This window comes from Panthera tigris, chromosome B1 (genome assembly GCF_018350195.1).
Source record: "Panthera tigris isolate Pti1 chromosome B1, P.tigris_Pti1_mat1.1, whole genome shotgun sequence".
In the NCBI taxonomy this organism is placed as follows: domain Eukaryota; kingdom Metazoa; phylum Chordata; class Mammalia; order Carnivora; family Felidae; genus Panthera; species Panthera tigris.
Window position 1 is genome coordinate 170,065,767 of NC_056663.1, and position 27,555 is coordinate 170,093,321.

General features: G+C 43.7%; 1 protein-coding gene across 13 annotated transcripts in view; it reads left to right on the top strand.

Moving 5' to 3' along the window:
* The window catches only part of APBB2 (amyloid beta precursor protein binding family B member 2), a 382,950-nt gene that overhangs the window by 251,628 nt on the left and 103,767 nt on the right, over positions 1–27,555 (top strand). For 9 of the 13 annotated variants that reach the window (XM_042984641.1, XM_042984643.1, XM_042984639.1 and 6 more), the window contains 4 exons: positions 6,160–6,368; positions 15,929–15,991; positions 16,385–16,470; positions 16,565–16,625. In XM_042984641.1, coding sequence (XP_042840575.1) covers positions 6,160–6,368; positions 15,929–15,991; positions 16,385–16,470; positions 16,565–16,625 — 419 coding nt within the window. The remainder of the gene's footprint in view (positions 1–6,159; positions 6,369–15,928; positions 15,992–16,384; positions 16,471–16,564; positions 16,626–27,555) is intronic. The other 4 variants (XM_042984642.1, XM_042984648.1, XM_042984645.1 and 1 more) reach the window with 3 other exon arrangements.

Genomic DNA, 27,555 nt, shown 5'->3' on the forward strand with positions numbered 1-27,555 from the left:
GTTGAATGAATTACTCCTTCTACTCTTTCCTGCTGCCCCCCTCACCCCATGCCTTGCACATCAAAGGCACTGGGTACACAAAGGTGGAGGAAGGGAGTGGGTGCCATTCTGAGGAACTGAGGGAAGCTTTTGTGCTCTGCACCGCAGACCTTGCCAAATTTAGAATCTCAGCTCATCCATTCCTCCTTCCTGTGGCCTCTGGAGCAGCAGAGGAAATTTCCAGCTGCTGCTGGATGCGAATTTGTTTTCATTTGACCCTTGGGCTCCTGCAAGTGAGCCCCGGGGAGAGGATGATTAGAGTTGGGCTTACCTCACCTACATCTCCACGGGGAAAGGGTGTGGGGAGCGGGTCCCTGCGAAGAAGAAGCCAAAGTGGAGCCAGGCCCACAGCACAGGCACTGGCGCCTGAGGTGGCTGGAAGGGACCGCCAGTCTTTGCTGCTCACAGATGGGCTCCTTGTTCCCACGCCAAGTATTGCTCTTGGCCCCAGGAGGCTCTCGGCACAAAGAGGGACTTTCTGGGGGCTCTCAGCCTTGCCATTTTATACCCTGACTTCCAGGCTCTGCTTCCAGAACAAAACCACAAACAACGAAGGGCCACAGAGCCACTTTGAAAGGACACCTGTGGCTTTCAGCTCTTACTGCTGAACTGTCCTGTTAGCTTGTGACAGTGCCTTCAGCGAGATGCAGTGATGATCTGAAAGCCTCTTAGGCGCAAGATCCTATACGGAGGGGAAGAGGGAAAATATGTGGAATCTTAGTCTCTGCAGTGGGCCTGAGGTTGGAATTTGATCCTGAGGCTTCTGATGGGGAGGGGGCCAGCTGGAGTGGTTGTCCGGATTACTGAAAGCAGAATTAGGCACAAAAAGGAGGATCCTGTGTAAAGCCTACACTGGAAGTGTCCTCCAGCTGATGTACCCAGACAAGGGTGGCTCCAGGCGGGCTGAGGGCCAGCCCCTTGGGGCAGATCTTTGTGCTCAACTTATTAGCTGTTTGACCTTGGTCAGGTCAGCTGGCTGGTCTCCTAGCACCAGACTTGCAGCCATTGCGTTCTTTTCGTTTGTTTTCACCACTGTTTACAGCTTCTCCGTTCCCCCAAGCTGTCCATACTGGTTTCTCTCAGGTGGTGGCTGAAAAAGTAACTCCATCCAGACATAGGGACATAGTTTACCCCCTTGGCTTTAAACCAAGCAGCTGTCCTCCCTGAGCCTTAGAAAGGGGATTACAATAGTGTGTTCTTCATAGGGGAGCTGTGGAGACTCCACGAGCTCCTGCAGTAAAGAAGTAAGAAAGGATCTGGGTACTTCAGCCTTCAATGCGTGTTGGGCCCCTTGTAACTTGTTCTCTTAACAGCAGTATTGTTCCTAGCTTTCAGAACCTCATGGCAGCACTAATGTCAGTTGGGTTTAAACCTTGAAAGGCCTGGATTCTTGTCCTGGCGTGCTAATAGTTCCTCCCTTGCCCTCGAGCTGGGATCGATGTGAGCATTAAATGTGGTAATGTGAAGATGTGCTTTACTTTATGGGTAGAGAACTTTTTTTTTTTTTGGTAATGAAGGACCTAGACCCACCGTGGGAGAAAAAATTCAGGAATCCTGCAAAACAAGGCAACTTTATTCATTTGGGGGTGGTTCGTGTTTGAGAGAAACCTAGGAAAAATTTAGTAAATCTGCTTTAAAGTAGACCACAGGGGACATGAATCTTTGTTTTTAAAATTATGAAATATTTACATTTTTCCTTCCACATTAATTGAGAGACAGACATTTGAAGAAAGAGGAGGTATGGCCGAAGGAGAACCCCGGCCAGCCAGGCCAGAAGCTCAGCAAGGCATGGTGGGTAGAGTCTGGTCTCCTCTGACCTGCCCAGGTCCTCAAAGTCCAGCCCTGCTAAGGGAGTCCGGTGGACCTTCTCTCTAGAGAAAGGGTCACCGTAAGATTATCTTCTTTTATCTTTATTCTTTGAACCATGATGATCACATAGCCCCATAAATTCTATAGGGGGAATTTTCCTTTGGACATAAGAAAATATTTTTTTTATGGTGGATTTGGTGAACTTAGTATATTATTATATTGTTGGCTTTGGAGACCTATGATGTATAATAATAGCAATAACAGTGAACATTTATGTGGTAAATATGCCTGTACTATGCCAACCTTTATTCTGAGTGTTTTATACAATGCCCAGTGATGCAGAGTAGACACTGTTTTGATCCCTATTTTACAGATAAGCATCTGAAGCCCAAAGAGATTGAGTAACTTGGTGGAGGTCGTTCAAATAATGAGCAGTTGAGCCAAAATACAAAGGCCCCGTACAGAGTTCACACTTGGTTGCATGCCAGGCTGCGTTGTGCCGTATTTAGAGTCTTTGCTGACTCCCCTGATTTCTAGTTTTACTGGAATGTTTAAAAACACTCTTCAGGCTGGGCACCTGGGTGACTCAGTCGGTTAAGCATCTGACTTCGGCTCAGGTCATGATCTCACCGTTTGTGAGTTCAAGCCCTGCATCAGGCTGTGTGCTGACAGCTCAGAGCTTGGAGCCTGCTTCAGATTCTATGTCTCTGTCTCTCTCTGCCCCTCCCCCACTCATATTCTCTCTCTCTCTCTCTCTCTCTCTCTCTCTCTCTCTCTCTCTTTCTCTCTCTCTCTCTCTCTCTCTCTTTCTCTCTCTCTCTCTCTTTGTCAAAAATAAACATAAACATTAAAAAAATACTCTTCCAGCTTTCTATAGATTTCTCCATTTTAACTCTCCTATAAATCTTTCCTTAAGTCACCCCACTCCCTACCAACAGTTGGTCTGAGTTCCAATCCTGACATTGGGTAACTGGGATGGAATCCTGTGGTTTGCTTTATGCTGGCCAGTGCTGAATGGATCTTCCTAAGGTTATTGTTCCACAGTGACTCACCCCAAAAGAAAAGAGTTCTCCAGTATGGAGGTCTTTCAGTGTGTTCCCGCTGAAAACTAAGAATACCAAGACTTCAGAACTCTAAGCAGATCTGCCAAGAAGGGGCTCATGACAGACAACTCAGTGTGAGAAAACTGCTGAGAATCAGAAGGGCATTGAAACTATCAGCAACCATTTCCTTTCTGCAGCATCAGCTCCTTTGTCTCCAGCAAAGCTACACAAAGTAATTTTCTGAGAATCAGAAGGGGTTGGAACTCTCTCCTCTAATCACCTGGTGTTTATAGATTTTTCCTATATTGATTTAGTCTGCGTGCCCTCCTTCATGCCACGTGCACTATGGTACTCAACTATTTTAAGCTGCTTTGCAATATTTTGAATAATCGTTGACAGAAGCAGCTTCTTGGGGTTTAGATGTCTTGGCCCCACTGTACTTTTGCTTTAGCTATGGTGTCAAACTTTATTTTAAGCAAAAACAAACAAACAAAACCCTGATCTCTGTTTTCAAGGAAAATCGTACATGTAAGACCAGTAGTGGAAACTGAAAAATGGTGCTGGTGTGGTCAGTAGGGCCTGGAGGGGTCTGGGCTTCCATCTGCCTACACCACTGTCTTCCTCCCACTTTGATAAAAGTTGAAAACCACTGACCTGTTGAATAAGGTCCAAAGTACTTATTTAAGTGTGTACCTAATTTTACGTAGGAAAACAAAGGAAATTGGGGGCTAACAAGATTAAACAAAAGGAAATGTAATGAGGCCGAGGTGCCTCAGAATATTTCTTAGTGTTCCCTGTGGTACCTATCAATAAAAAAAAAAAAAAAAAAAAAAAAAAAAGAACCAAAATCTCAACTTAGAGTCTCTTGGCCACCAGCCCAGGACTCTTTCCAATTTGTCATATTATGTTTCCTTTTATCCATAAGAACATTCAGATACACCATCAAGGAAAGTAGACATTGCTATTCTTGGGGGTTGTGAAATTGCTCTGTTTTGTGAAACTGCACAGAACTGATTTCTTCAGAATTCTTCTTTTGCTAAGTTCCAATTCCCACCATTCAAAGACTTCATTCAGTCATTTATTTTTCCCTCCTTCTTAATTCTTCCTTCCTTCGTTCCTTCCATCCATCCACCGTCTATCCATCCAACTCACTGTTATTGAACACCTGCCATTCTAGGTATTGGGAATATGATGATGAACAAGACAGATATGATGTCTCTTTGCCCTAATTTAAGGGCTTATGTCCCTTAAAACCCAGTGTGGGATGATGTGGAAGGGATTCTATACATGTTTCTGGAACTGTTAATAATACTGTCAATGTGCCAACCTCACTTCCTCTATCATAATCATATCATCATCAATTTTTAGCACCAGAAGAAATCTCCTTTTTGTTTTAATTCCAACAAAATCTCAGCAGAGCCTCAGAATGTAAACCAAATATAGGCAGGTAGGTCTGTTTGCAGACAGAAGAGCGCTATGCTCTTCTGCTGCCTTCAAGGTTCTGGATAGACAGCCAAACCCAAAGGCCACTGATGTTGCTTTCTGTCCTTGGTCCAACATGATTCCATATTCTGAAGGTGGTATCCTGCCTATGTGCTTATGTCCCAACTGTAGAGACAACAAGGGTAAATGTGTAAACTCAGACCCTCAGACCCCAAAAACCACAGAAATGGTAACTAGCAGCCTCTTTATGCCCTTTCAAGAGTTTCAAGCCGCAAAGCTTGGTTCTGTAAACCACTAGAATGGGACAAGGTTTTTCTCCCAACTTAATCCAGAGACCTGTGTATTTTATTTTTCCTGTCCCACTTGAGATGCTAAAAACAACCCCTACGCACCACTGAAAAGGACACAGGACAAAGGAGTGTATACATGTTTGTTTCAAGTTGTTTCTGAAAATTTTAGTTAAGTTGAAATTATGTAATCATGCTTAATTTCCTGTAGGGGGAGGGGGAATGTCCATCATAATTTGAGACAAGTGGCAGTTTTGCCCCTGGCAGATTTAAATGAGAAAAGTGAATGCTGGGATGCCAAACCACCACATGAATGCGCATCTGTGCCCATAGTCTTAATCAACCTCTTTGTTTGGTTCCTTTTTTTCTTGTTGTCGCTGTAACAGTCAGTGACGCCTGCCCACGTGATGCAATGGCATTTGCACAGAGCAAAGCCCACGTGCTTCTCCTCTGACGAGTGGCCCCATAGGTCTCATCCTTAGAAAAAAAGCGATCCTCAGATTTAAAGCACAAGTTTCTGAAGTTTCACTACCTATATATGTACATATGTTGATACAGCTACCTGTGATTTCTCCACGGTGGCTCCTTCTTTATGGATTTCCTACTCTGCTTCCTTCTCTCTCCTCTTTTCTTGCCCACTCATTTCATATTCAACTCAAAGAAGGCCAAAATGAGATTTTTAAAAAGCAAATAATTACCCAGTAAACTGATAAAATGTTGATACAGGCCAGGGATCGCTGAAATTGCCCAACATGTGTATTTTACTCCCCCTGCTATACACATACTCCCCCTGCTATACACATACATAATATAACACATTATTTTTTTTTTTAATTTGAAAGCCTTTGGACTTCGCACATGCTTTCCATTTCGCCACAGTCCCCACCATTCTCTGTCATATTTCACACTCACCCTCCTTCATGACCTGTTTTTATAGTCGGTCTGGTCCCTTCTTGAATTCCAGGGATTTTCTAGTCTGCCTTCCTTAGGAATCTTCTGTGCGCAATTTCAAATTGTAGAGTGTTAGAAAAGACACTGCTACTTTGTAGATGTGGACAGTCAAATGGGAGGAGTTGTAAAAGCAAAGCTATAAATACAGTACTCATTTATGGAAAGTGATTAAAGAAAAGAAGAGTTCCACCCATTGCTGAAAATGGTATAAGATGCCAACCAGTAAATCTTCCTGATTTATAAAGGAGTCAGTAGATTTTGCCTGTAACCTCGAGAATTTTGCTTGGGTCGTTGATTTCGGCTAATGGAGCTTTTAAGTTGCTCACAGGAGTCTTGAAGCTGTAAGATGACTTGATGACGGGTCCTTAATGTCTGTATTCTCAAGTGTCCGTCTTCTTTTCCAGTTCTTCTCTTGTTTCTTTCCATTATCGTCCCCTTTACCATACTCTGTGTCCATAGGATGTCTTTAGTTCTCATTAGTGCTGTGGACGCATCTGCCTGTGGGATTCTCCAAACTCTTAGGGATGAAATTGGAACACTGTAATTGTTTCGCTTTTAATAAAACCCTCTTATTTTCCATTTCCCAGCAGATATATGGAGTGATCACTCCTTTCAGACCGATCCGGATTTGCCGCCTGGCTGGAAGAGAATCGTTGACGTCGCTGGGACCTATTATTGGCACATACCAACAGGGACCACTCAGTGGGAGCGCCCTGTCTCCACCCCAGCAGATCTCCATGGTTCTAGAAAAGGGTCACTTAGTTCTGTAACGCCATCTCCTACCCCAGAGCACGAGGTAAAATGGAGTATCTTTTTAACAGCTTAGTAGAGTGGATGTTACTTGTGATTTCTCTTTAGACTTGTTGCTTCTGCCCCAACAGGTCATCAAGGTAAGGTTTTTGATTATCATGCATGCTGCATTTGAAACCGCAGAAATGCTTCCTCTTAGTGTAAATAGCGTTAATACCATCTTTCAGGGATGTTTTCATTTTTTAGTGGCTTTTGGTTTCTTGAAACAGCATTCTAGGTACAGAAAGTTAAGAGAGGCTGATTAATGAGAAGTGGTTAAGATTCCCTGAGGCTCACTGAGGCAATACTTTACTCCATAGGTGCCATTGCATGGCGCTGCCCCATAAAATATTTACACACAGAAGGACGTCTCTTGGCCAGACGTGTTATAATTACTGCATATCTTATTAGCCTTGGGTCCTTTTGGTTGCATGGAGGGGATGTCTGCAGGAATAACCCTTGAGAGCCTTCAAATGCTTGATTTCTATTTTTTTAAAGGATCTGTTTATTTAGCAGAAGTGATGTTATTTTAGACATAAATAGCAGCATAAATTTCTGCTCTCCATGAGGAAGAAATATGATGTTTAAACAAAGAATTGCAGCTTGAAAAAATTCCACGTGGTATTTATTAACACAGAGATTCTTGCAGCTAACCTTTGTGAATCCTGATAACTGAGTATTCAAGAGAATTGCAGTTGGAAAAGGTCACTATTAAGTAATGGCTTTTTTCAGCAAAGTAGTTGGATCCCTAACACGCAGGCATTTCTGCCTGCCTGACCACAGTCTTCTGTTTTTTCAACAACCCATTTTCCTTTACTTTGAGGACACAGAGGGCATCTAACCTGCATCTCTCACCTGCAAGGCTCCTCTCCATATTTGCAACTATTATGACCCTTCTTGTCATGAAAGTAGACAGTGTCTTGTTTCTTACATCTGTGGTTCTTTATTTCGTCTTCTCTGGGAGGCAGTGAGATCTACATTCCAATCACATGCCTGCTCTTACAGGGCTTCAGCACCTCACTTACCCTGCCTAGGCCCCATATTCTCCATTTTTCTTTCTTTCTCTTTTTTTTTTAAAGTTTATTTTTTTATTTTGAGAGAGAGAGGGGGAGAGAAAGAATCCCAAGCAGGCTCCGTGCTGTCAGCACAGAGCCCAGTGCAGGGCTTGATGTCATGGACCATGAGATCATGACCTGAGCCAAAACCAAGAGTCAGACAAATGCTTTATGCTTAACGGACTGAGCCAGCCAGGCGCCCCTCTCCATCTTTCAAGCGATGGGTTGGGGTGAGCTCTGCTTACGGTGATAGCCAAGGGCCTTGGTTTGTTGGTACCTGACACTGATAGGCACACGCTTCAGTATTACTGAACCACATAGGATTTTGTTGCTAATCACTGGATGACTTTATTGAGGCATAATGTTCCTATTCACTGAGCAAATTCCATTCATTTACTCATCTTGTGTTAGGTTTGCTGGGGGATAAAGATGAGCCTCAAAGAGCTTAGCATGAAGTGGAGTCCTTCTCCTGTCTCAGTCTAATTGCGTCTTGGCATTTGTCCCTGGACCATCAAGTGGCCTCCCAGAAGCGGAGCCAGCCAGGACACAGCCTCTGCTCACTAAGAGCAGACATCCTCTCTCTTTCTTTCCTGTACCTCTTTTCTCTTTGCATCTTTGTTAGAATCTCTTTCTCCATTCCAGGTCTTCATTCCCCTATTACAACCCTTTAACCATCTTCACCACATGGGGGTGCCCTATGGCGGGGTGGGGGGGGAGTGTCAGGGTGGGAAAGAATCAGCTGATCCCCCCCCACACATTACAAACAGGGAAGCTGAAGCGCAGAGAGGTCCGTGACTGGTGGCACCATTGGATCTAGAACTCAGAGATCCTGAATGCTCCTGAATCCTAGGCCATAGTTGTTCTCGCTCAACCTCCTTGGCTTTAGGATCTCAGCCTACTGCGCTTTCTCATTGTCCCAGAGGTTAGATTGGCCTCACTTTGACATGTCCCTTTTGTCCAGTGAACCTCTTGTCCTCCCTCCGTGCAAGAGATGAAGTTCTTGAAGCCTGCATCCTGAGACCAAGGTGTGGGTGTGGTAAAGTCAAAGGAGGGCATCCCAAGTTTCTGTGACTTGAATTTTTTATTTCTTCAACTAATATGGCAGATTTTTGTTTCCACATTTTCTACAGAAAATCTTGGGAAGAATGCATCACAGATAGGCAGCGAACCCTCAGGAAGATTACCAGGTAGCAGAGTCCACCTCTAATTCCTGGGCCTCCTTCTGATGCCCACATATGCCTGTTCTTCCTCTGTCTACACCTGCTTCCCATTCCCATCCTAGCTATTACTCAGGGCCCCTTTCCAGGCTCAGATTGTGTCCCATGGCTCTTGCTTCCTGCTTCCTCTCCTAGAGTTTAATGTTTCCCTAATGTATCCACAGCACTCAGCCTCCCTGCTGCTATTCATGATTTATTGTGGTTTTCAGTGTATTTTCATAAGTGTCATTTGTTCCCCTCAAGATGGAGAAGACCGCTAATATATTCCTTATTTAAGAAAAGAGTTGGGGTGCCTGGGTGTCTCAGTCAGTTAAGCATCTGACTTTGGCTCAGGTCATGATCTCACAGTTCGTGGGATTGAGCCCTGTGTCAGGTTCTGTGCTGACAGCTCAGAGCCTGGAGCCTGCTTCGGATTCAATGTCTCCCCCTCTCCCTACCCCTCCCCTGCTCATGCTCTGTCTCTTTCTCTCTCTCTCAAAAAAAAACATTAAAAAATAAAAAAAAATTAAAAAAAAGAAGAAGAAGAAGAAAAGAGTTAACTGAGGGCACCTAGGTGGCTCAGTTGGTCAAACCTCTGACTCTCGATTTCGGCTCAGGTCATGATCTCACAGTTCCGGAGTTCGAGCTCCACATCAGAATCAGGCTCTGTACCGACAGTATGGAGCCTGCTTGTGATTCTCTTTCTCCCTCTCTGTCTGCCTCTCTCTCTCTCTCTCTCTCTCTCAAAATAAATAAATAAAAGAGTTAACCGAAGTTCAGTGAGCTCAGTAGCCATGCAGCTGGGGTAGGATGGGCATGTGCCTAGCTCTCTGACTTTAGATATTATGCTCTGCCCCCAGTAGTGTGTCAATTTCCACCTTGCTGTTGGTCTCATTCCTCTCTTCTGCTGTTAACCATGCCATTGTGTCGACCCTTATCCCTCCAAGGCAGTTTGTTAACAGATGTGTCATTTTAAGGTTCAGAGAGAGAGCCACGCCCCTCCAGCACTTTAATAGATCAGTGGAATATATTTTCTTCAGATCAGCTTTTCAGTTGTTGACTTCATACACATTTCCCTCCTGTGCGTAAGGCCGTAAGCAAAAGAACTGAGCACATTTAAAAGGCAGTAAATTAAAAGCACAGAAGCAAAGGTATGAACAGGTAGAGAGAGAAGAGGGGGAGTTGGAGACAAACCCAGCCTGCCATATACCCGGGACGTGCAGGCGCTGACACGGATGTTAAACCAGAGGCACTAAGGGTAATGGAGTGTTCATGGTGCCGAGCTCATGGCTTAATCTCACAACTCCTCGACTCCTCGTAAAACCCTCTGCAGCTGGTACTGTAGTTGTCACTGACTTTTTACATTTGACAACACTAAGACAGCGTGGTGAAGCTTGCCCGAGGCCACACACCGAACGGGGGTGGAGCCAGGCTCAAATGAAGATCCGCCCACCCCCAACCTACCCCAGGCTTCACTGTACCGTTTACAGGAGACTTGGCAAGTCTCAAATCTCAGCCCAAGGGAGGGCCACGTCATGAGCAGAGCCTGCTAGAAAATGACTTCTCTTGAAAACGTTGTCTCAGGTGCTAATGACAGTGGAAGAGAAATGATTATTTCTCTGACACCGTTTCTTTGATCCCTAAATAGACTCTATTTCAACTAATTTGGAACCACAAGAGAAAGCAAAATGTTAAGGATGAAAAGAAACTTGTAATATGTCGTGTTAGAAACGCATATTTTATTCAGCTTTTCCCCGAGCTCGTTTAAAAAAAAAAAAAACAAAAAACTCCAAGTTGGTGCCAAATCTGTTGACTCTGCTTCACAAAAGTTTAGGACTGAAGGCTTCCTTACAGTTTGCAAATTTTACATTTCACATTCCAAAGTTCACCAGGGAAGTGTCAAGCACAGTGGATAATATTTCCTCTGTACATGCCAGCAGTATTTTCTGAAGTTTATAAACGGCTCAGGAAGCATTTGCTATTGAAATTTGGCCCACAGTAGTCTCCCTTCAGTCCACTGATTTGTTCCAAATTCCTTGGATGTCGAAATTTAGAGAGAAGAGGGAGCCACACAAAATATTTTTATGAATAACTGTTGGCCTGTAGGCAAGTCTCGCCTTTCAGTGTTTTCAACTGAAGGTGTTTCCTGGTTCCTTAAACAGGGTGGAGGAGAAAGTGGGTCTGAAGCAAGGGAAGGTGGAATCGTTTCTCAGAACTGTGATCTTTTCTTGATCACAATTCGCTCTGTTCTTGCTGCATCGCTCGTGGTGTTTGTCAGGGCCCTGAGCAGCTCACCCCCTGGGAGGGGAAAATCCGCATATTACATTAGAACTGTGGAATTTCTTATACACTTAGAAATAAGATGAAAACACAAAGGAGCTATTCTGGCATCTTTTTACTGAGCTTCTTGACCCGATCAAGTAATCATGACTGGCAAGAATCCTCAAGAAGGGCCTCGTCAGTGCTTTTTTTTGTTTGTTTTTAATGTCTTACTTATTTTTGAGAGAGAGTTGGGGAGAGGCAGAGAGAGAGGGAGACACAGAATCCAAAGCGGGCTGTGCGCTGTCCAGCACAAACCCCGATGCAGAGCTCGAACTCATGAACCGTGAGATCATGACCTGAGTTGAAGTTGGACACCTGAGCGACTGAGCTAACCAGGCACTCCCATGGCTGTATTTCTGAGCCTGTGAGCCTGTGGGTCAAGGATTGTGGCCAAGGTGACCTCTGAGGCTTGTAGGACATTTTGATTCCTTGGTCCTACCCCAGGCCACTGAGCTAGACCCTCTAGGGGTGGGACCTGGAAATCTGCCTTTATCATAAGCTTTCCAGGTGATTTTGTGCTGAGTAGGTACAAGAGCTGGCACTTTGGTGAAGCTCGTCTCCCTGTCTTTGTTTATATGTTACCTCCTCTCTGGACTCATCCTACTTCTCCTGGGAATTACTGCGCTCATCCCTGAACTTTTTTTTTGAAAGCCCTTGATTCCATAGGGTCTTTTTGTAGTATTATTAACTGGTGGCATGTCAGTCTCCCTCCTTGGGGTGGGGGGTCAAGGCCTGTCCCCCCTCATTTTGTGTCCTCAGCACCTGGCATAGGGTTCGTACAGGGTGATATTCATTAAATGTTGGCTGAATGAAGGAATAAACCAGTTTCATAGCTGAGGGAGCTCTTAGTTGACTTACTGTCACAGCAAAGCCAGTACTAGTGTCCCCGGGCTCCTGACGCTCCCCTAGCTCACAGACACTAATTTAGTTCCTCAAGCGTTTGTCAGTCTGTTTGCTAGTTTGACTCTCTCTGTCTGTCTCTCTCTCTCTCTCTTTTTTTTTTTTTTTTTTATTACTTCTCTGGGTTATGTTTGTGTGATAAACCGTCACTCTATTCTTCTGAGACAGTGTCACATCCAACAAAACACAGAATGCATTTTAAAAAGAAGTTTAAAATATGCACATATATATGAATTTAGTGCTCATTAACATCGCCTGGACTGTTCCTTCGTGTTCCAAGATTAAGGTGCTCTGTCTTTTATCATCAAGGCCACACATACAGAGGCTCAAGTCGTGGCAAAAGAGGATGAAGAAGCATAATTCATTAAAACTTTGTCGTCCATAGGTCCCCAAACTTTTTATTCTTACAAATGGCCTTATTTTTTTTCCTCCATGGAAAAGAGTAGAAGATACAGAAACTGCCACCTTGGGCACCTTCGGGCAGCCAGTCCCTGTGCTAATTGCTAGTGTTCTTAATCTCAGTTTGCCCACACTCTGATGGTGAGGTCCTCTTAGCCCTATTTCATAGACAAGGAGCTGAAGTCACAAAGCAGATGAGAGCAGAGGCAGGGTTTGAATGTGGGCTTTGCTGCAGAACTTCTGAAGTGCCCGTGGAGGTGATGATTCTACCTTCCGTCAAAGTCACTCCAGAATGTTCGTTCTTTTGCTTTGCTCTCTGCCTGGTTCTCGGCAGGTTCACCTTCCGTGTTTGCTCTCCAGCTTACATTTTGATACCACTTCTTAGAGGCTTTCTCTTCCCCCTCGAACATCCTCAAGAACATGATGTAAGCTTGCTTCCAGCAGAAGAGCAGGGCAGCCTTCCTGTTTGACTTGTGGACTTGCTTTCTAAGATCTCAGAAGAGAAATCAGGAAGAAGAAAACTCTCAGTAGTCAAGGTATACAATTGGATTCCCTTCGTGGGTCCATCCTCACACAGATTCTGCTGTGTGGCCGTGAATGGCACCATGCTGAAAGGTCATGGAGGGTCATGATAAGCACCATGCTCCAGGGGCTGGGTCAGTCATCAGGGACACACTGCCTCTGAGGAGCTGAGAGTCTCCACAGCTCTCCCAGAATTCAGCATGGTCACTTTGATCAGGGTAAGGGGTGCTTCACCTGGTCAAGGTCGGGAGAAGCACCCGGAGAAACACCTGTAACTGGCACCAGAACACCACTGTGCCAAGATTTAGCTGCATCACCTGCAAGATTATTAGTTGGGGGGACATTGCTCATGGAAAATGATCTCTGTTCTTCCTTCACTGGCCTTTTCCCCTGTCAGTCTTGTCCTTCCTAAGGCAAATTGCCCACCTGCCTTTCCCTCTCTCACTGTTTTTCTCTTTGTCTCATCCTTTCTTTCACCTCTCACTCCCACCATGCAGACTGCAGACCGGGATGGCTGCAGACTTTCTGGAGAACCAAACAAGTTCTTTGGGTTGTTTTCTTTAAAAAAATTATTAGCTAAAATGGTGTATTCTCGCTTTAAAAAATTAGGTGAGGTGCCCCTGGGTGGCTCAGTTGGTTAAGCATCCAACTTCGGCTCAGGTCATGATATCATGGTTCATGAGTTCGAGCCCCATGTCAGGCTCTGTGCTGACAGCTTGGAGCCTGGAGCCTGCTTGGGATTCTGTGCCTCCCTCTCTCTCTGCCCCTCCCCCACTCATACTCTGTCTCTCTCAATAAATAAACATTTAAAAAAAATTAAATGAATGGAATATGTAGTTCTTAAAATTCAAGACAGATGGTTTTTATCTTTTGTTGCCCTTAATTTTAAAAAAGGAAAATTACGGTCACTTATACAGGGAAGAGAATTTCTAAAAATGAGGGTTTTTTAATATAGGAGGGAAAAGGGTCTTTTGTCCTAGTCATAACATGCTAGTCCTTATTGAGTTTTGTACTAAAGGGTTTCTTTAATAGTACCCATGTTATTTTAGCTTTTGAAAAATTGCTGTATACGACCTTTGTTTACTTAAATCTGCAAAAGGTGATTTTTGGAAATTTGCCAGCTGACTCATGTCTCCGTAGCATAAGAGCTGGATTCATACAGTCTTAGAATTATAATCAACCTTTATGTTATAGGGACCCAACATCCAAAGGGTAAATACATTTAAACAAATTGTTAAACCATACACACATACAGAGAACTATTTTAATTAAATGCCAAAGACTCTTCTGAATACTTGTTTTGCAAAAATACTCTTTATTTCTAGTCCCACACAGTGTCTGTTGAAGATAATTTGATTTCAGATTCCTTTTATCAGACACCCACTCTTTTTTTTTTTTTCTACAAGAACATAATTACCTGGAGTCTTACTAATTCACCATCTGATATCCTTTTTCAACATTCAACTGAAGTGAAAAACAAATATTGCTCACATGTAAACAGTGATGATGATTTGGGATCAAATAGGCTTGTTTTCCTTTAAAAAAAAAAAAAAAAGGAAATTCTAGCTCAGAATTCTTGGTATTTCACGTCCTTATCATGAGTACCCCTGCAATGGTGATTCAAAACCTTTCTTGGTTACTGGCCCCTCTGCAGATAATGAGAAAAATTGAGGATCTTCTCCCCTAGGAAACACACATACACAAAACCCCACCCTGATTTCAGGGGGTTCACAGGTCACCTCAGCTGACAAGTTAAGACTCTCCTATGTTATTAATTTTCTCAGCAGTGAAAACTGGATGCTGCTTTTGGGGATGGAGGAAGGACAGAGGCAAAGGGTGAGGCAGCATTCCTGCTCTTTTGCTCAACGAAAGACAGATGATTGTTTAAAAAGTAAATATAGTGATCTAAGTCCTACTTTATTTGGAAAACCTGCAGTTCGGATGCTTAGTCCAAAAAGGAGAGTGACAGTGATAGCAGCTGTGCGATAGTGATGACAAATTTGTATTTGCAGTGCCTCTGCTCTCGTTGAGTCCCATGGAGTTGACTGAACACCTCTTTCAACACCTGGCTCATTTGAACTTAGCTGCTTTGGCTTTGAGTGGGTGTCAAAATCAGACTAATGTCATGAGCAGAAATTAGGGGTCACTATTCCCTTCTCATTTTCAAAGAACCTTAGTTGAAGGGACTTAGGTGGAAAGTCTCCATGGTTGATTTGTCATTCAAGAAGAGAGGTTATGGGCCTGACACATCAGTGGAACAGATACACGAGGCTGTCTCTGGGTTTTGTGTGCTTCATTTATTTCCCCAAATGTTAGATGAAAAATATTTGAATATTCACTCAGTATAGAAGAAAAGAAAAAGACCACAAACAACATTGACTGTCGCCTGAGGTGAATGGAAAGGGGTGTTTAGAGTCAAAAATCTATCGCAAGCGTTCTCCCAACAAGGCAAGGCTTGGTGCTTTGCTCTGCGATTATGTTTACAGAATCCTTTCTTGATCAAATACTAATTCATGAAGAAGCTTATGTGGCAAAGAAGCAGAGCTTTTGATGAATTTGAAGAGTTTACATTAGGTTGTGTAGAGCTATTTTTTGTCAGGTTAAATCTCAGATGTGGCCGTCAGGCTGTGTTTTCTTATATCCCTCTTTCCCTCTCATTGTCCTCCTTTTTTCTTTTATGTGAAAATAATTTGAGCCCCAGCTTTTCATGCCCTTGGCCCTGGACATTCCCCAGTTTTCAGATGTGCACATCGACAGGCACCATCCCTAATTCCACCCCCACCTCAAGAAGACAGTTCTGTTTGGTTACCGGAAGAGAAAAGGTTTTCTGTGGAATTAGGTACACTAGGCATTTAGTACTTGACAGCATATTGTGTGGTTTTAAGGCCACGTGTGGAAGACCACTGACTGCTAATAGTGTTCAGGCGTTTGCCGTGGTAAGTAATGCACACTGCGTCTCTGTCCTCCTTTTGCTCTAGGCTGCAGGTGATAATCTAGATCTAGAGCCAGCTAACATGCTGCTGGTAGAGTGAATTTGTTCCCTAACCCATCCTGTGAATATCAATGCTAACAACGGTGTCTTGTGTTTTTTTTTTTTTTCTTTTCTTCTTTCTTTTTTTTTTTTTTTTTTTAAATCAATGTGCTTTTTCCTATGTGAATAATTATATGTCTAGAAACAGCCATGGAGTGATTTTGCTGTTCTGAATGGGGGAAAGATTAATAGTGACATTTGGAAGGCAAGTATATTGTCAGATTCTAGATCATTTAATATTTCGTCCTTTTTGCATGGCTGTGGCTGTATCTTTTTCTTCTTCATGAATATCATCCATTCTGCAGGGACGCAGTGATGGGGCTTCTTGCTAGGGATGTCCAGCTCACACACATGTTGCCTTTATTTAATGTGTCCCGTTGTGAATGACGGCAAGCCGGTTGCCCCAGGCTCCCCGTTGTCTTGTACAAACCGGGGCTTGCACCGAGCCAGCACCCAGCGGTCCTTGCATGCCCTCTCCTGCCTAAGCTCACATACACTCTCTGCCTCATGCCGGGAGGACTCTTCTCCCCTTTGATATTTGAGGCCACGTCACGGGCCGTCCCCCTTTCTCCATTAACAGGGGTCTATTTTCCTCTAGGATTTGCATGCAGCTACAGTTAACCCGGACCCCAGTTTAAAAGAGTTTGAAGGAGCGACACTCCGCTATGCATCTTTGAAACTCAGGTAGGACATCGGCAGGACCTGCCGTCATGCATCGCTTTGTGCAGCTGGAGTTTGCAGTAGAATTCTAAGTCCAGCTTTCTGTTTTTCTCCCTAGAAATGCCCCCCATGCTGATGACGACGATTCCTGCAGTATCAATAGTGACCCAGAAGCCAAGGTTCGTACGAAACCCGCTTTTCAGCAGCCAGGTTATATTCTTGCAGCAAAGTAACGACTTTGGAAATGGCTCGGTTTTTATGAACGATCAACCCAGAGCCACCTACGATGTAATTATTCCTCAATCCTCTCTCTTTCCGATTCTCCAACACTTAAAATAAATCCCCAGGAGAAGTTAGGCTTGGGAGGGTCTCCATGATCGTCGAGACTCTGCCTGCATCTCACTGCATCGGCTCTTTGCACAATGTAGTAGGTTGAAATGATTGTTCGGACGGGTGGGCTTCAGAAGCCTTTAGAGACAAAGCAGGCTCTGCCTTGCAGAACAACGGGAGGCGCAGCTGACAGGTGGGACAGGACTCCTCGTGCCCGCCTCTCCCAGGACAGCCTCACACCTTTGCTATCATTTTCGTAAACACAGGCCTGATTTATGGTGGAAAACGAGAGTAAACTTTTGCTTCTGGACTTTTGGTGGGGCACCAGCAAGGCCACCATGGGCGTATGGCCAGTGCAGTTGCACGAGGTCCTGTGCCTGGGGTTTAATGGTGTGTGGTTGCCATCTTGAAATTCTTAATCATTTTATCTTTGACTTTGCATTTTTGTAAGTGAAGTCCAACAGGGTGGTGGCGGAGCATGCCCCAGGAAGTTGGAGCTTTGGTTTATGCATAGTCCTGCCACTTCCCTACCTCCCGGAGAGGTTCTCAACTGCCTGTTCCCCCTCTGCTTGGCACCTCGGGCCTTGCCGAACATCCTCACACCTGCTTCCGTCCAACAGTTACTGGTGCCTTCCATTCCAGTAGGGGCCTGTGAACATGGGGAGAGTTTGCCTTGGGGACACATGCCCCTGTGGCATCTTGAAAAGGGGTGAGAGAGTGGCCTGCCCAGTGCAGGCTGACAGCACAGAGGTGTGTCCCGTGGGGGTGAGGCCCTGCCCGTCCACAGTCTAAGCACTAGTGTGCTTGGCACAGATGTCACCATACCCTTGGGGGTCACCTGTCTGCTGTGGGTCACGGTCATGGGAAGAGGGGATTCCCTGTTCCTGGGCAGGGCATGGAGCATCGGCCCAGCAGCTGGTGGGATGGGGGAAGCCCAGAAGGTGATGGTTTGGGGGGGGGGGCGCAGGGCCCTGGGGCACCTGCGAGCGCCTACACTTAACCCTGCACGTATCCCTTTGCCCAAGGGAGCATGACTTCAAATACCAAGTAAAAAACACCATAATGAGCGAAGAGAATGCACAAGAAAGGAAACAGTTTTGTTTCAGTACTTTTTACAGCATTTTCTTCCTGCCTTTTGAACAGGGGCTCTGCATTTTCATTCTTCATATTTCATTTCCATTTGCAAGCTGGTCCTGGATATTTTTTCTGAGTCCCAAAGCAGATCAGTGTCTATGAATAAAACAGCAAATAAGTTCCCTTCGTAGTCATCACATGGGAGACACCACGCAGTTTGAAAACGTTGACTCCTTTGCTGCCATATTGCCGTCAATGCTGCACGAGTCAGGGCTTGCAGCGGAAGCCTCCGCCAATCCTGGTCTGCTCAGCTTCATGCTAAGCACGGTCCCCTAGGATGAAGGCCATTCTTAGAGCAAGTGGCATTCTGAACAAGTCCTTGGGCTGCTGCTGACATGCTGGCCTTTTAAAGATAAATTCTGTGGCAGGGAGCGGATGCAGTAAAACAGAAAGATGGGCTGGGAATAATTTGCTTTGCTACCAGGTGTTTTACAAGGCTTATCAGCAAAGGCTGGAAAGGAGGGGCAGTGGGCAGCCCCATCTCCCTCTGCCCTGAAGGGCTGGGGAGTGATGGCCTGGGAAATAGAGCGGGCGGGAAGGGGGATGCCCCGGAGGAAGATGGGATTGGTACCAGGAACAGGAGGCCAGGTTGAAATATTACCCAAGTTGTGCTTTCCCTTTTTACCTCCCAGGGGTACTGTTCACTGCATTCTTTATCTGCCACCTTGCTAGTGCCCATGTCGCTTCCAACGCCTGTTGTGAATTTGTTTGTGTTAATAAGGAGGCTTAGTTTTGTCATAACTCACCTGAGTTTGAAACAGAGAAGTACATGTGTTGTATTTATTTTAATGTATTTTAAGTTTATTTATGTATTTTGAGAGAGAGACAGAGACCGAGAGACAGAGCATAAGTGGGGGAAGAACAGAGAGAGGGGGAGAGAGAGAATCCCAAGCAGGCTCTGCACTGATAGCACAGAGCCCGATGTGGGGCTCGAACTCACAAACCATGTGATCATGACCTGAGCTGAAATCAAGAATGAGACATTTAACTGACTGAGCCACTGTGCCTCCTGTATTATTTATTTTATACCCTACTTTGTTCTATATAAGATCTTAGAAGACTTATGAGAACAAAAGCTTTCTTTTTTAAACCACACAAAATATAAAAGAATAATTAATAGATCTGTCTGTACTGGGACAACAGACAAGAGTCAGAAAAGATTAGGGCAAAGAAAGAAACATGACTTTTCAGATCATGGAACTCTGCACAGTAATGGAGATTGACCTGCAGGTTTATTTTTGTGCCTCTAGGTGATCATTTACATCAAGGATTCTTAGGGTGAATGGCACAAATCCCTGGAAGGACAACTCAGAATCCTAAAAAGATGTTCACAAACTACACGTGCTTCTAACTAACCTCACCCTCCCTAGATTCTGAAGGTCCTTGTGCTGTAGAAAGCCACTGTCATTGTTGAGGACTTAGAGGACATTGGGAGGGCAAAGGGTTTTATAACCCTACAATATATGAATCACACTATGCATGAGGCAAAAGCCTCTCAGTTCATTATGGTATGTAATGGATTTTCTAGCGCTTCTTTATAAAGTAACTATAATAATGAATATTGAGTGTTAACTTTTTGCCAGGCATTGTCCTAAAGACTTTGTGTCTGTTGATTCTCATCCACAGAAAAATTCACTGGGCTAAGTATCATTATCTCTAGATTGCAGATGAGGAAACTGAGGCATAGAAAGTTAAAGAGCTAGAAAGTAAATAGAGTCAAGATCTGAATCCAGGCCATTTATCTACAGAGCCCACACTCACTAGACTTTGTATAGAGAGAATTCCTTATACATTGCATATTTGAAAGTTGGTAAGAGAATAGATCTTAGAAGTCCTTATCACAAGAAAAAACTTTTGTATGTATGGTGATGGATGTTAACTAGACTTATTGTGGTGATCATTTTGCAACATACACAAATGTTGAATCATTCTGTTGTACACTTGAAACTTATAATGCTATCTATCAATTATACCTCAATTTAAAAAAAAAAAAACATTCTCACTTGGAGCTGTATTTAGGGGCAACCACCAAATGATGTGTCCTCAACAATATTCCAACTCTATGTGGATATGTAGAAATTTGGATTTTGTCAGTTGGTATTTCACAGCATTAGTCACTGGAAGCAAAGGATAAAGACCCAAGCAAAACTCATTTCAAGTAAATTGAAAGATTTACTTGATTATAACAGTAATTATAAGAAGATTATAACGGTGTGGATGGAAGATTATAACAGTGTGGACCAGCTTGCAGCTTGCTGGTCTGACTTGAGGCAGTGATGAACTGTACTCTAGAAGTGGAAGGGATAGGCTGCAGGGTTTTCAGACCATCCCTTAATAGCAAACTTTCAACTAGGCTTACGGTCAAGGTTGGACCTAGATCGGGAGTGGAGATAGGCTGCGTTGCTGGCGATTGGCAGATCCGCACACTTTCATTCACCATGCACATGGCAGGACTGACCTCCCTTAGAGGAAATTGAGGAGTCTGGCTGTGCTTCCCTCCTGGATGCATGGTCACCACCCCCTAAGGGAAGTGAGTGAGGGAAGCCCTGCAGAGAAGGCCAAGCTGTTCTTTCAGAATTACAACTTTATATATACACACACACAAAATTTATTGTCAAGTTGGCTGACATACAGTGTGTACAGTGTGCTCTTGGTTTTGGGGGTAGATTCCCGTGATTCATCGCTTACATACAACACCCAGTGCTCATCCCAACAAGTGCCCTCCTCAATGCCCATCACCCGTTTTCCCCTCTCCCCGCCCCCCCATCAACCCTCAGTTTGTTCTCTGTGTTTCAGAGACACTTAGGGTTTGCCTCCCTCTCTGTTTGAAGCTATTTTTTCCCTTCCCTTTCCCCATGGTCTTCTGTTATGAGTGAAAACCTATGATATCTGTCTTTCTCTGACTGACTTATTTCATTTAGCATAATACCCTCTGGTTCCATCCACATTGTTGCAAACGGCAGGATTTCATTCTTTCCCATTGCCAAGTAGTATCAGAATTACAACTGTTTTAAAATCCAGCGGCCCTAAGTGAAATTATTTTTTTTTACAAATTTTCAAAAAGTCACTGAGTTGAGCACTGACTTCAGTGAAGTCACTTTGGAGGAGTGCCCCGACAACACACACACATACCCTCTGTCCGCCACCTGCCTGATTAGTGCCACCTGGGCCAGCTAAGAAGCAGAAGTGGCCAGACCCACATTTTCCAGATGTTCAGGTTCTTTTGTGGAAGTAAGTTCCTTCTTCAGATAACCCTTCACATTCCTTCAGTCTGCCAAAGACCAGGAAACTGAGTGCCCCCCCCCCCTCAGGTAAGCAGAAAGTATCCTTTCTTTAGGGGGAAAAAAAAAATTAATTGAATGTGCCATGGAATTGTAAATATAGCCCTTGAGAACTGATTACTAAGAAGTTATTACAGATGATGTCTGCCTTCCTAAATGAAACTTACATGCTAAAAAAATAAATATCATTTTAGCCTGTTAGGATGTAGGTACATACAAACACTCTCTAGCTATTCTCAGTCTGGCCACCTTGAAAATCATTTGCTGGGTGAAACCTCTATAAATAGCAGTGGCAACGTAAAATGACGCCCCCCCCCCCCGCCACCACGCACATATGCATCCCCTAGACATGCTTCACCTCCCTCCCACCCTCCCCAAAGAGCAAAGTATTTTTAAAACTCTGAAAATGTTTTTCGAGACTACTTAATTTTTTATACAGTAATTTTTTTGGTAGTTGATAGCAGTGTATATGTGTGTATAGAATTCCAAACTCTTTTTTTTTTTTTAAGTTTATTTATTTATTTTGAGAGAGAGAGAGAGAGCATGAGCAGGGGAGGAGCAGAGAGAGAGAGAATATCCCATGCTGGCTCCATGCTGTCAGCGCAGAGCCCAGTTTGGGGCTTGAACTCATGAACCATGAGATCATGACCTGAGCCGAAAGAGTCGGACCCTTAACTGACTGAGCCATCCAGATGACCCCTGAGCTCTTTATTTAACTTTTTATTTTAAAATAATTCTAGATTTATTGAAGAGTCACAAAGATTGAGTTCTTATATACCCTTCACCTACCTTTCCTTAATAATGTCTCCATAATCATCATATAATTCAAACTAATAAATTAATATTGATACCATATTATTAACTAAACTATAGACCTTATTCATAATTTTTCTTTTTTTTTTTTTTTTTCCACTAATGTCATTTTTTTGCTCCAGGACCCAATCTAGGATATTATAGGAAAATTATTTCATGGGGCACCTGGGTGGCTCAGTCAGTTGAGTATCTGACTCTTGGTTTTGGCTCAGGTCACAATCTCACTGTTTTGTGAGTTTGAGCCCCGCATCTGGCTCTGTGCTGGCAATGCGGAGGCTGCTTGGGATTCTCTCTCTCTCTCCTTCTCTGTCCCTTCACTGCTCATGCAGTGTCTGTCTCTCGAAACTTTTTTTTAATTTAAAAATTATTTCATATATTGCTTTCCATAATTCTCAGATTTCCCATTTCTTAACTCCATTAACATAATATTCCATTTAATTAATAGTACCATAATCTGTCTAGACACCCAGTGGCCATAGGTGCACCTTCTAGCCCTGCAAAGCAGAGAGCTACAATTTTATAAAAATAGATGACTTTTTTTTCTTTTGTTTATTTATTTTCAAGATTTTATTCTTAAGTAATCCCTACACCCAACATGGGGCTCAAACTCACGACCCCAAAATCAAGAGTCACACGCTGTACTGACTGAGCCAGCCAGGTACCTGAGACTTTTTTTTTTCTTTTAAATTATTGCTTTGGTATAGCTTGCTGAAACTGGTATCACCAGGTCAAAGGCTGTCAGTTTATGGCTCTGTCACCTACTGCAAAATTGCTTTTCAGAAAGGCTACAACAGCACGTAATTCCACCAGTAATGTCCTAGAATATACCTCTTCGTTCACTGCCTGCTTTACTCTAGCCTTTGCCATTTTAATTTATTCACCCTCGTTTTATGCATGTGAGTTACTCTGTCCTCTAAAATTTCCCCTTCTTAAATTATAGAGAAAGAGCATTGCTTTATGAAACTCTCTGTTCCTGTCCATCCTTGCCTGTTTTTTCCTCTTTGCTTGTTTAGATAAAAACTTTATTTTGAAATAATTTTAAATATACAGAAAAGTTGCAAATATAATAGAGTTCCTAAATCCTCTTCCCCCAGCTTACCCTGGTGGAATAACCATAGTACATTTGTCAAAATTGAGAAATTAACATGGGCACAAAATGATTAACTCAACACATTTGTTCTGATATTACCAGTTTTTTCTTCTAATGCCCTTTTTCTCTTTCAAGACCTCATTTCGGGGTACCATATTATGTTTAGTTCTATGCATTTTAAATTCAAAACTTTATTCATGATTGTAATCTTAAATATTTTTCTCTAATTTTTTTTTCTCTCTGTCTATTTTGTGTTACTTTTCCATGTGAAAAAGGGTTTAAAATTCCTGTTACACAAACCTTTTGGAGATAATTGCCTCTTGCGCTTCATTTTTTCAGAAGGCAACTCCTTGCCGTATTTGGGCAGCCCGGTAGCTTGCGTTTCTAAATTCTCATAATTTGCTGTCTGACCTCTTGCTCATCCTACTTTAATACTGTAAAATCCAAATTTAGCCCCATAAAACTGTCCTTTTTTGACGGCATGTAGCACACTGTTGGCCAAATGACTGACTGTAATGACCGACACTAAAATAAAAATTTATAGTTAAATTGTAGAAAACTTAATGCTTTAAAAAAGGGTGCTACTTAGAGTTCTTTCTCACCCTTTGTGTCCCTCTGCTTGGACTTCTGTAAAGATGTTCCGCCACCTTGTGGAAAGTATTGAAAATTACATCTTAAAAGAAATCAGCAAAGGCTGTATTTCATTTGGAATCATTAAATTGCTTTTAGCTGAAAGTGTGACACTGGAGATAATCTGAAGGGCCTTCTTTACAGGTGAACAAAAAAGTGAGTCCCAGAACATTTGAGTAAATAAGTTTCCTATGTTCAAACAATTAGTAGTAGAGATAGTACACAAAGGTAAGTCTCCTGGGCTTTGGACCACCCCATCTTTGTGTATAACAAATCAATTCCAGGATATTTGGAAAGAGAGGTTTTAAGAATTGCCTTTAGGCGTGCCTAGGTGGCTCAGTTGGTTGTGTCCAACTTCAGCTCAGGTCATGATCTGTCAGTTCGCGAGTTCAAGCCCCGCATCAGGCTCTGTGCTGCCGCTCAGAGCCTGGAGCCTGCTTCGGATTCTTTGTCTCCCTCTCTCTCTGCCCCTCCCCCACTCGCACTCCGTCTTTCTCTCTCTCTCAAAAACAAATAAACATTAAAAAAAAACCTTTTTTTTTTTTTTTTAAAGAATTGCCTTTAGAACACACTTCTTTGAAATCCATAATAAAGGAACTGGGTAAGGAAGATTATACTGTTGCAGGCATTTAATTCTCTAGCTTTCAGCTTCCTCGTCTGTTAAAAATCAACGTGCCATCATCTCAGAAGTCACTCCGGTTCTGAAAAATTTTAAGATTCCAGATGAAATGTAGCAGTCCTGACCTCTGGCATCTGGAGATGAAATAGTTCAGTCTGATCTGTCCTCTAATGTGGAGGAGGGAAGAGAGTAATTTGCTCTCTAGTGCTCTCCAGGGCTGGAGATGGGCTGCTGGCTCCCCTTTTCCAGACGCACACTCAGCCCGTGCTCTGCACACAGGCACTCACGTGCAGTTTTCCTGGAGACACAAGGCATCGTGTTTATTGTCCCATATTATAGATAAGAAACTGAGCTTTGAATAGGTCACATCGTTTTTTTTTGTTTTTTGTTTTTTGTTTTTGTTTTTTTTTTATCACACGGCTAGTAACTTGTGGAAGTAGGACTTGAACTCAGACACATTTGACTCTAAAGGCCAAGAAAGTATCATGCTTACCCACTCCCAGTTATTGGCTCCCTAAGCTTTGGAGTCAAACTGAGGCTGTCTGAGTGTTTTGGGTGGAGGTGCCAGAGATGTCAGAGGTGGGTATGGGTGAGGGAACTGTAAGGTTATTGCTCGAGGACAGACTCCCCCTTCCTTCTCACCGTCATCCAGACTCACGTGGTCCAGTCCTTTGCAGTGCATTCAGACCCCCCCTGCACGTGTTGGCCAATTCAGATTCAGCTGTTCTGGGGCGAGGCAAGGGACCGCCTCTCTATTAGGCTCTCCAGCAGTGCTGCTGCTGGTGGTGGCCTACCCGCAGCACTTCAAGTAGTAAAGCTGAGAAGTTTGAAACTGAGGCACCGTTTTCATGCATCGTCTGCAGAGAAGTAGACGTAGCCTTTCTACATTTGCGCCTTCTGTTATGGCCCATTTGCCACCTGTGCTCAGCTGCTTGGGGATTTTTTTAACCAGGTGATGGATTCTGCATAAGCTCTGCTTGTCTGCTTACTCTTCTGTTATGACCTGCCCCCAGAAGGGGAGAAAGGAGAAGGAGATGATGGAAATCAGTCCAAGGATGGGTTTGCTGGAGGAACTTTCTGAAGTGAATGATGAACGGACATGAAATTCTAAGACGCCTCTGTGAGCTTTATTTGTCCGTGCCCTCCCTTGGTTCCGATTAGCGTAGATCTTCATGAAGTAATTATATTAGGGGCTACTGACTAGATTAGCACAAACAGATAAACAGGAAGGGGCAGGGAGTATCCACTCATTCAGACTTATTTCTGGTCTGTGTAGCAAATTCATTATCATTATTTAGCATTAGTGTGGGATTTTATGTCTGTGTGTAGTTCTTATAATTGACTTTTATTCATGTGGCACAGGTTTTTCTTTCAAATCCTCATCTGTATGAAAATGTTGGATTTGATTTCTGTTGTGGATTTCTTAATTTAAGCATCAAACACATTTATTGAGTGCACAGCACTAAAGGAGAAGCTGCATTATAAATGGTAAAGAGCATTCAGGGATTTTGGACCCAGACTGAGTGGGTTTAAAGCCAGACTCTGCTATTTCCTAGCTGGGTAACCTTGGGCAAGTTACTTAGCCTCTCTGTACCCCCGTTTCCTCTTTTGTAGAGTGAGGATAATAACAGTACCTACTTCACATTAAGTGGGGTAAACATTAAGTGAGTTGATATGTTATAAACATAACATATATGTCAAGTGCTTGGAAACGTCTCTGGAACATAATAAGCATTCTCTGTGCATTAGCCATGATTACTCTTTCTGTTACAAAGAGGAATAGATACCCTCTGTCCTCCTTCAAGGGGCAGGCAACAAATAGACAAATTCGATGCATTGTTCTAAGTGCTGATTTGATGAATAGCGGCCATGCCAGGGGCATCTACCCGGGCCAACAGTAAGAGGGGGCTCATGTGTTTTCCCAGAAGGAGATGATGCTAAGCCTAAGGGTGCTTGCATTGCAACAGGATTTAGTGATTCTTCCCCATTCAGTAAACATAAATGCAGAAGGTTTGAAAATAATTTTTTGTATAAATTTGTGTTCAATTTCAGCAAATGCTTTTAGGAACGGATCTGTTAATATGAAATTCAGTCGTATTTGTCCATTGCTACAGGTAGCATTATTTCTGCTATCTGTTCCTATATACTTATGTAACCATGCCAAAACTTGGTAGCTTAAAACAGCCACTTATTTTGCTCACAGTTTTGTGGAATTTGGGGAGGGTTCAGTACTGCAGTTCCTCTCCGATCCACATGGAGGCAGCTGGCGCCCGAGGGTCCACTTCCAAGATGGCTTCTTACTCACATGCCTGGTGGCTCCGTGTTCCTTGGCTTCTCTCTCTCCTCACCCAGCAGCTCATCTCTCAGGGCCTCTTCGTGTGGCTTGGGTTTCTCACAGTGGTGGTCTCTGGGTCCGTGGTGTGATGTCTGGCTTCTAAGAAGCAGGAATCTAAAGCCACCAGGTGAGACAAGGCTATTCCTGAAAGTGGCACCACATCACTACCATATTCTGTTGATCAGAGCAGTCCCAGCCCAACTAAGGTGGAGGCATGGACTCTGCCTCTCGAGGGAGGGTGGCAAGGTCACATTGCCAGAGTACGTAGGAGGGGAGGCTTTGTTGCGGCTATCTTTGGGACGTACAAGCTGCGGTAAATGTCATTCCCACATTTCAGTCGCTCAACAAAAATGCCTTTAGTGAAGGACATTATCAACACAGTTGAATCAAGAAACCAGGGCACAGAGCCAATGATGAACATATCAAGTCTTGGCAGAATGAGATTCATCCTCTCGCATGTGGCTTTTAGGTTGACATTCACAAAGAGAAAATACAGACTATCTCATTCAAGTCTTAAGAGGAACAGGAGGAGCGTAGAGAGGCAGAGTGATCTGCCCAAGAGCCCATGCCTCGTCGGGGAAGAGCAGGATTCAAAACCAGTCTTCCTGGCCCTAGTTCAGCACAGTTTTCCATTGAGCAGAGCTGACACTCATTCTCGGACACTGAGCCCTTGGCCTGGGATGCTCATTTCGTCTCCCAGCCCAGAGGACAGCTTTTGTGTTTCTACAGCTGTTTTTCTCCCTTTATTTGCCAACACGGCCAAACATAATGCTGTGTTTCTGGCAGAACCATGGCTTCCTTTCCCTTATTAACTTCTGGTCACAGCGCTTGTCAGAGTGAGCGGTCGAGGAATTGGCAGCCATGGGATCCCCCAAGT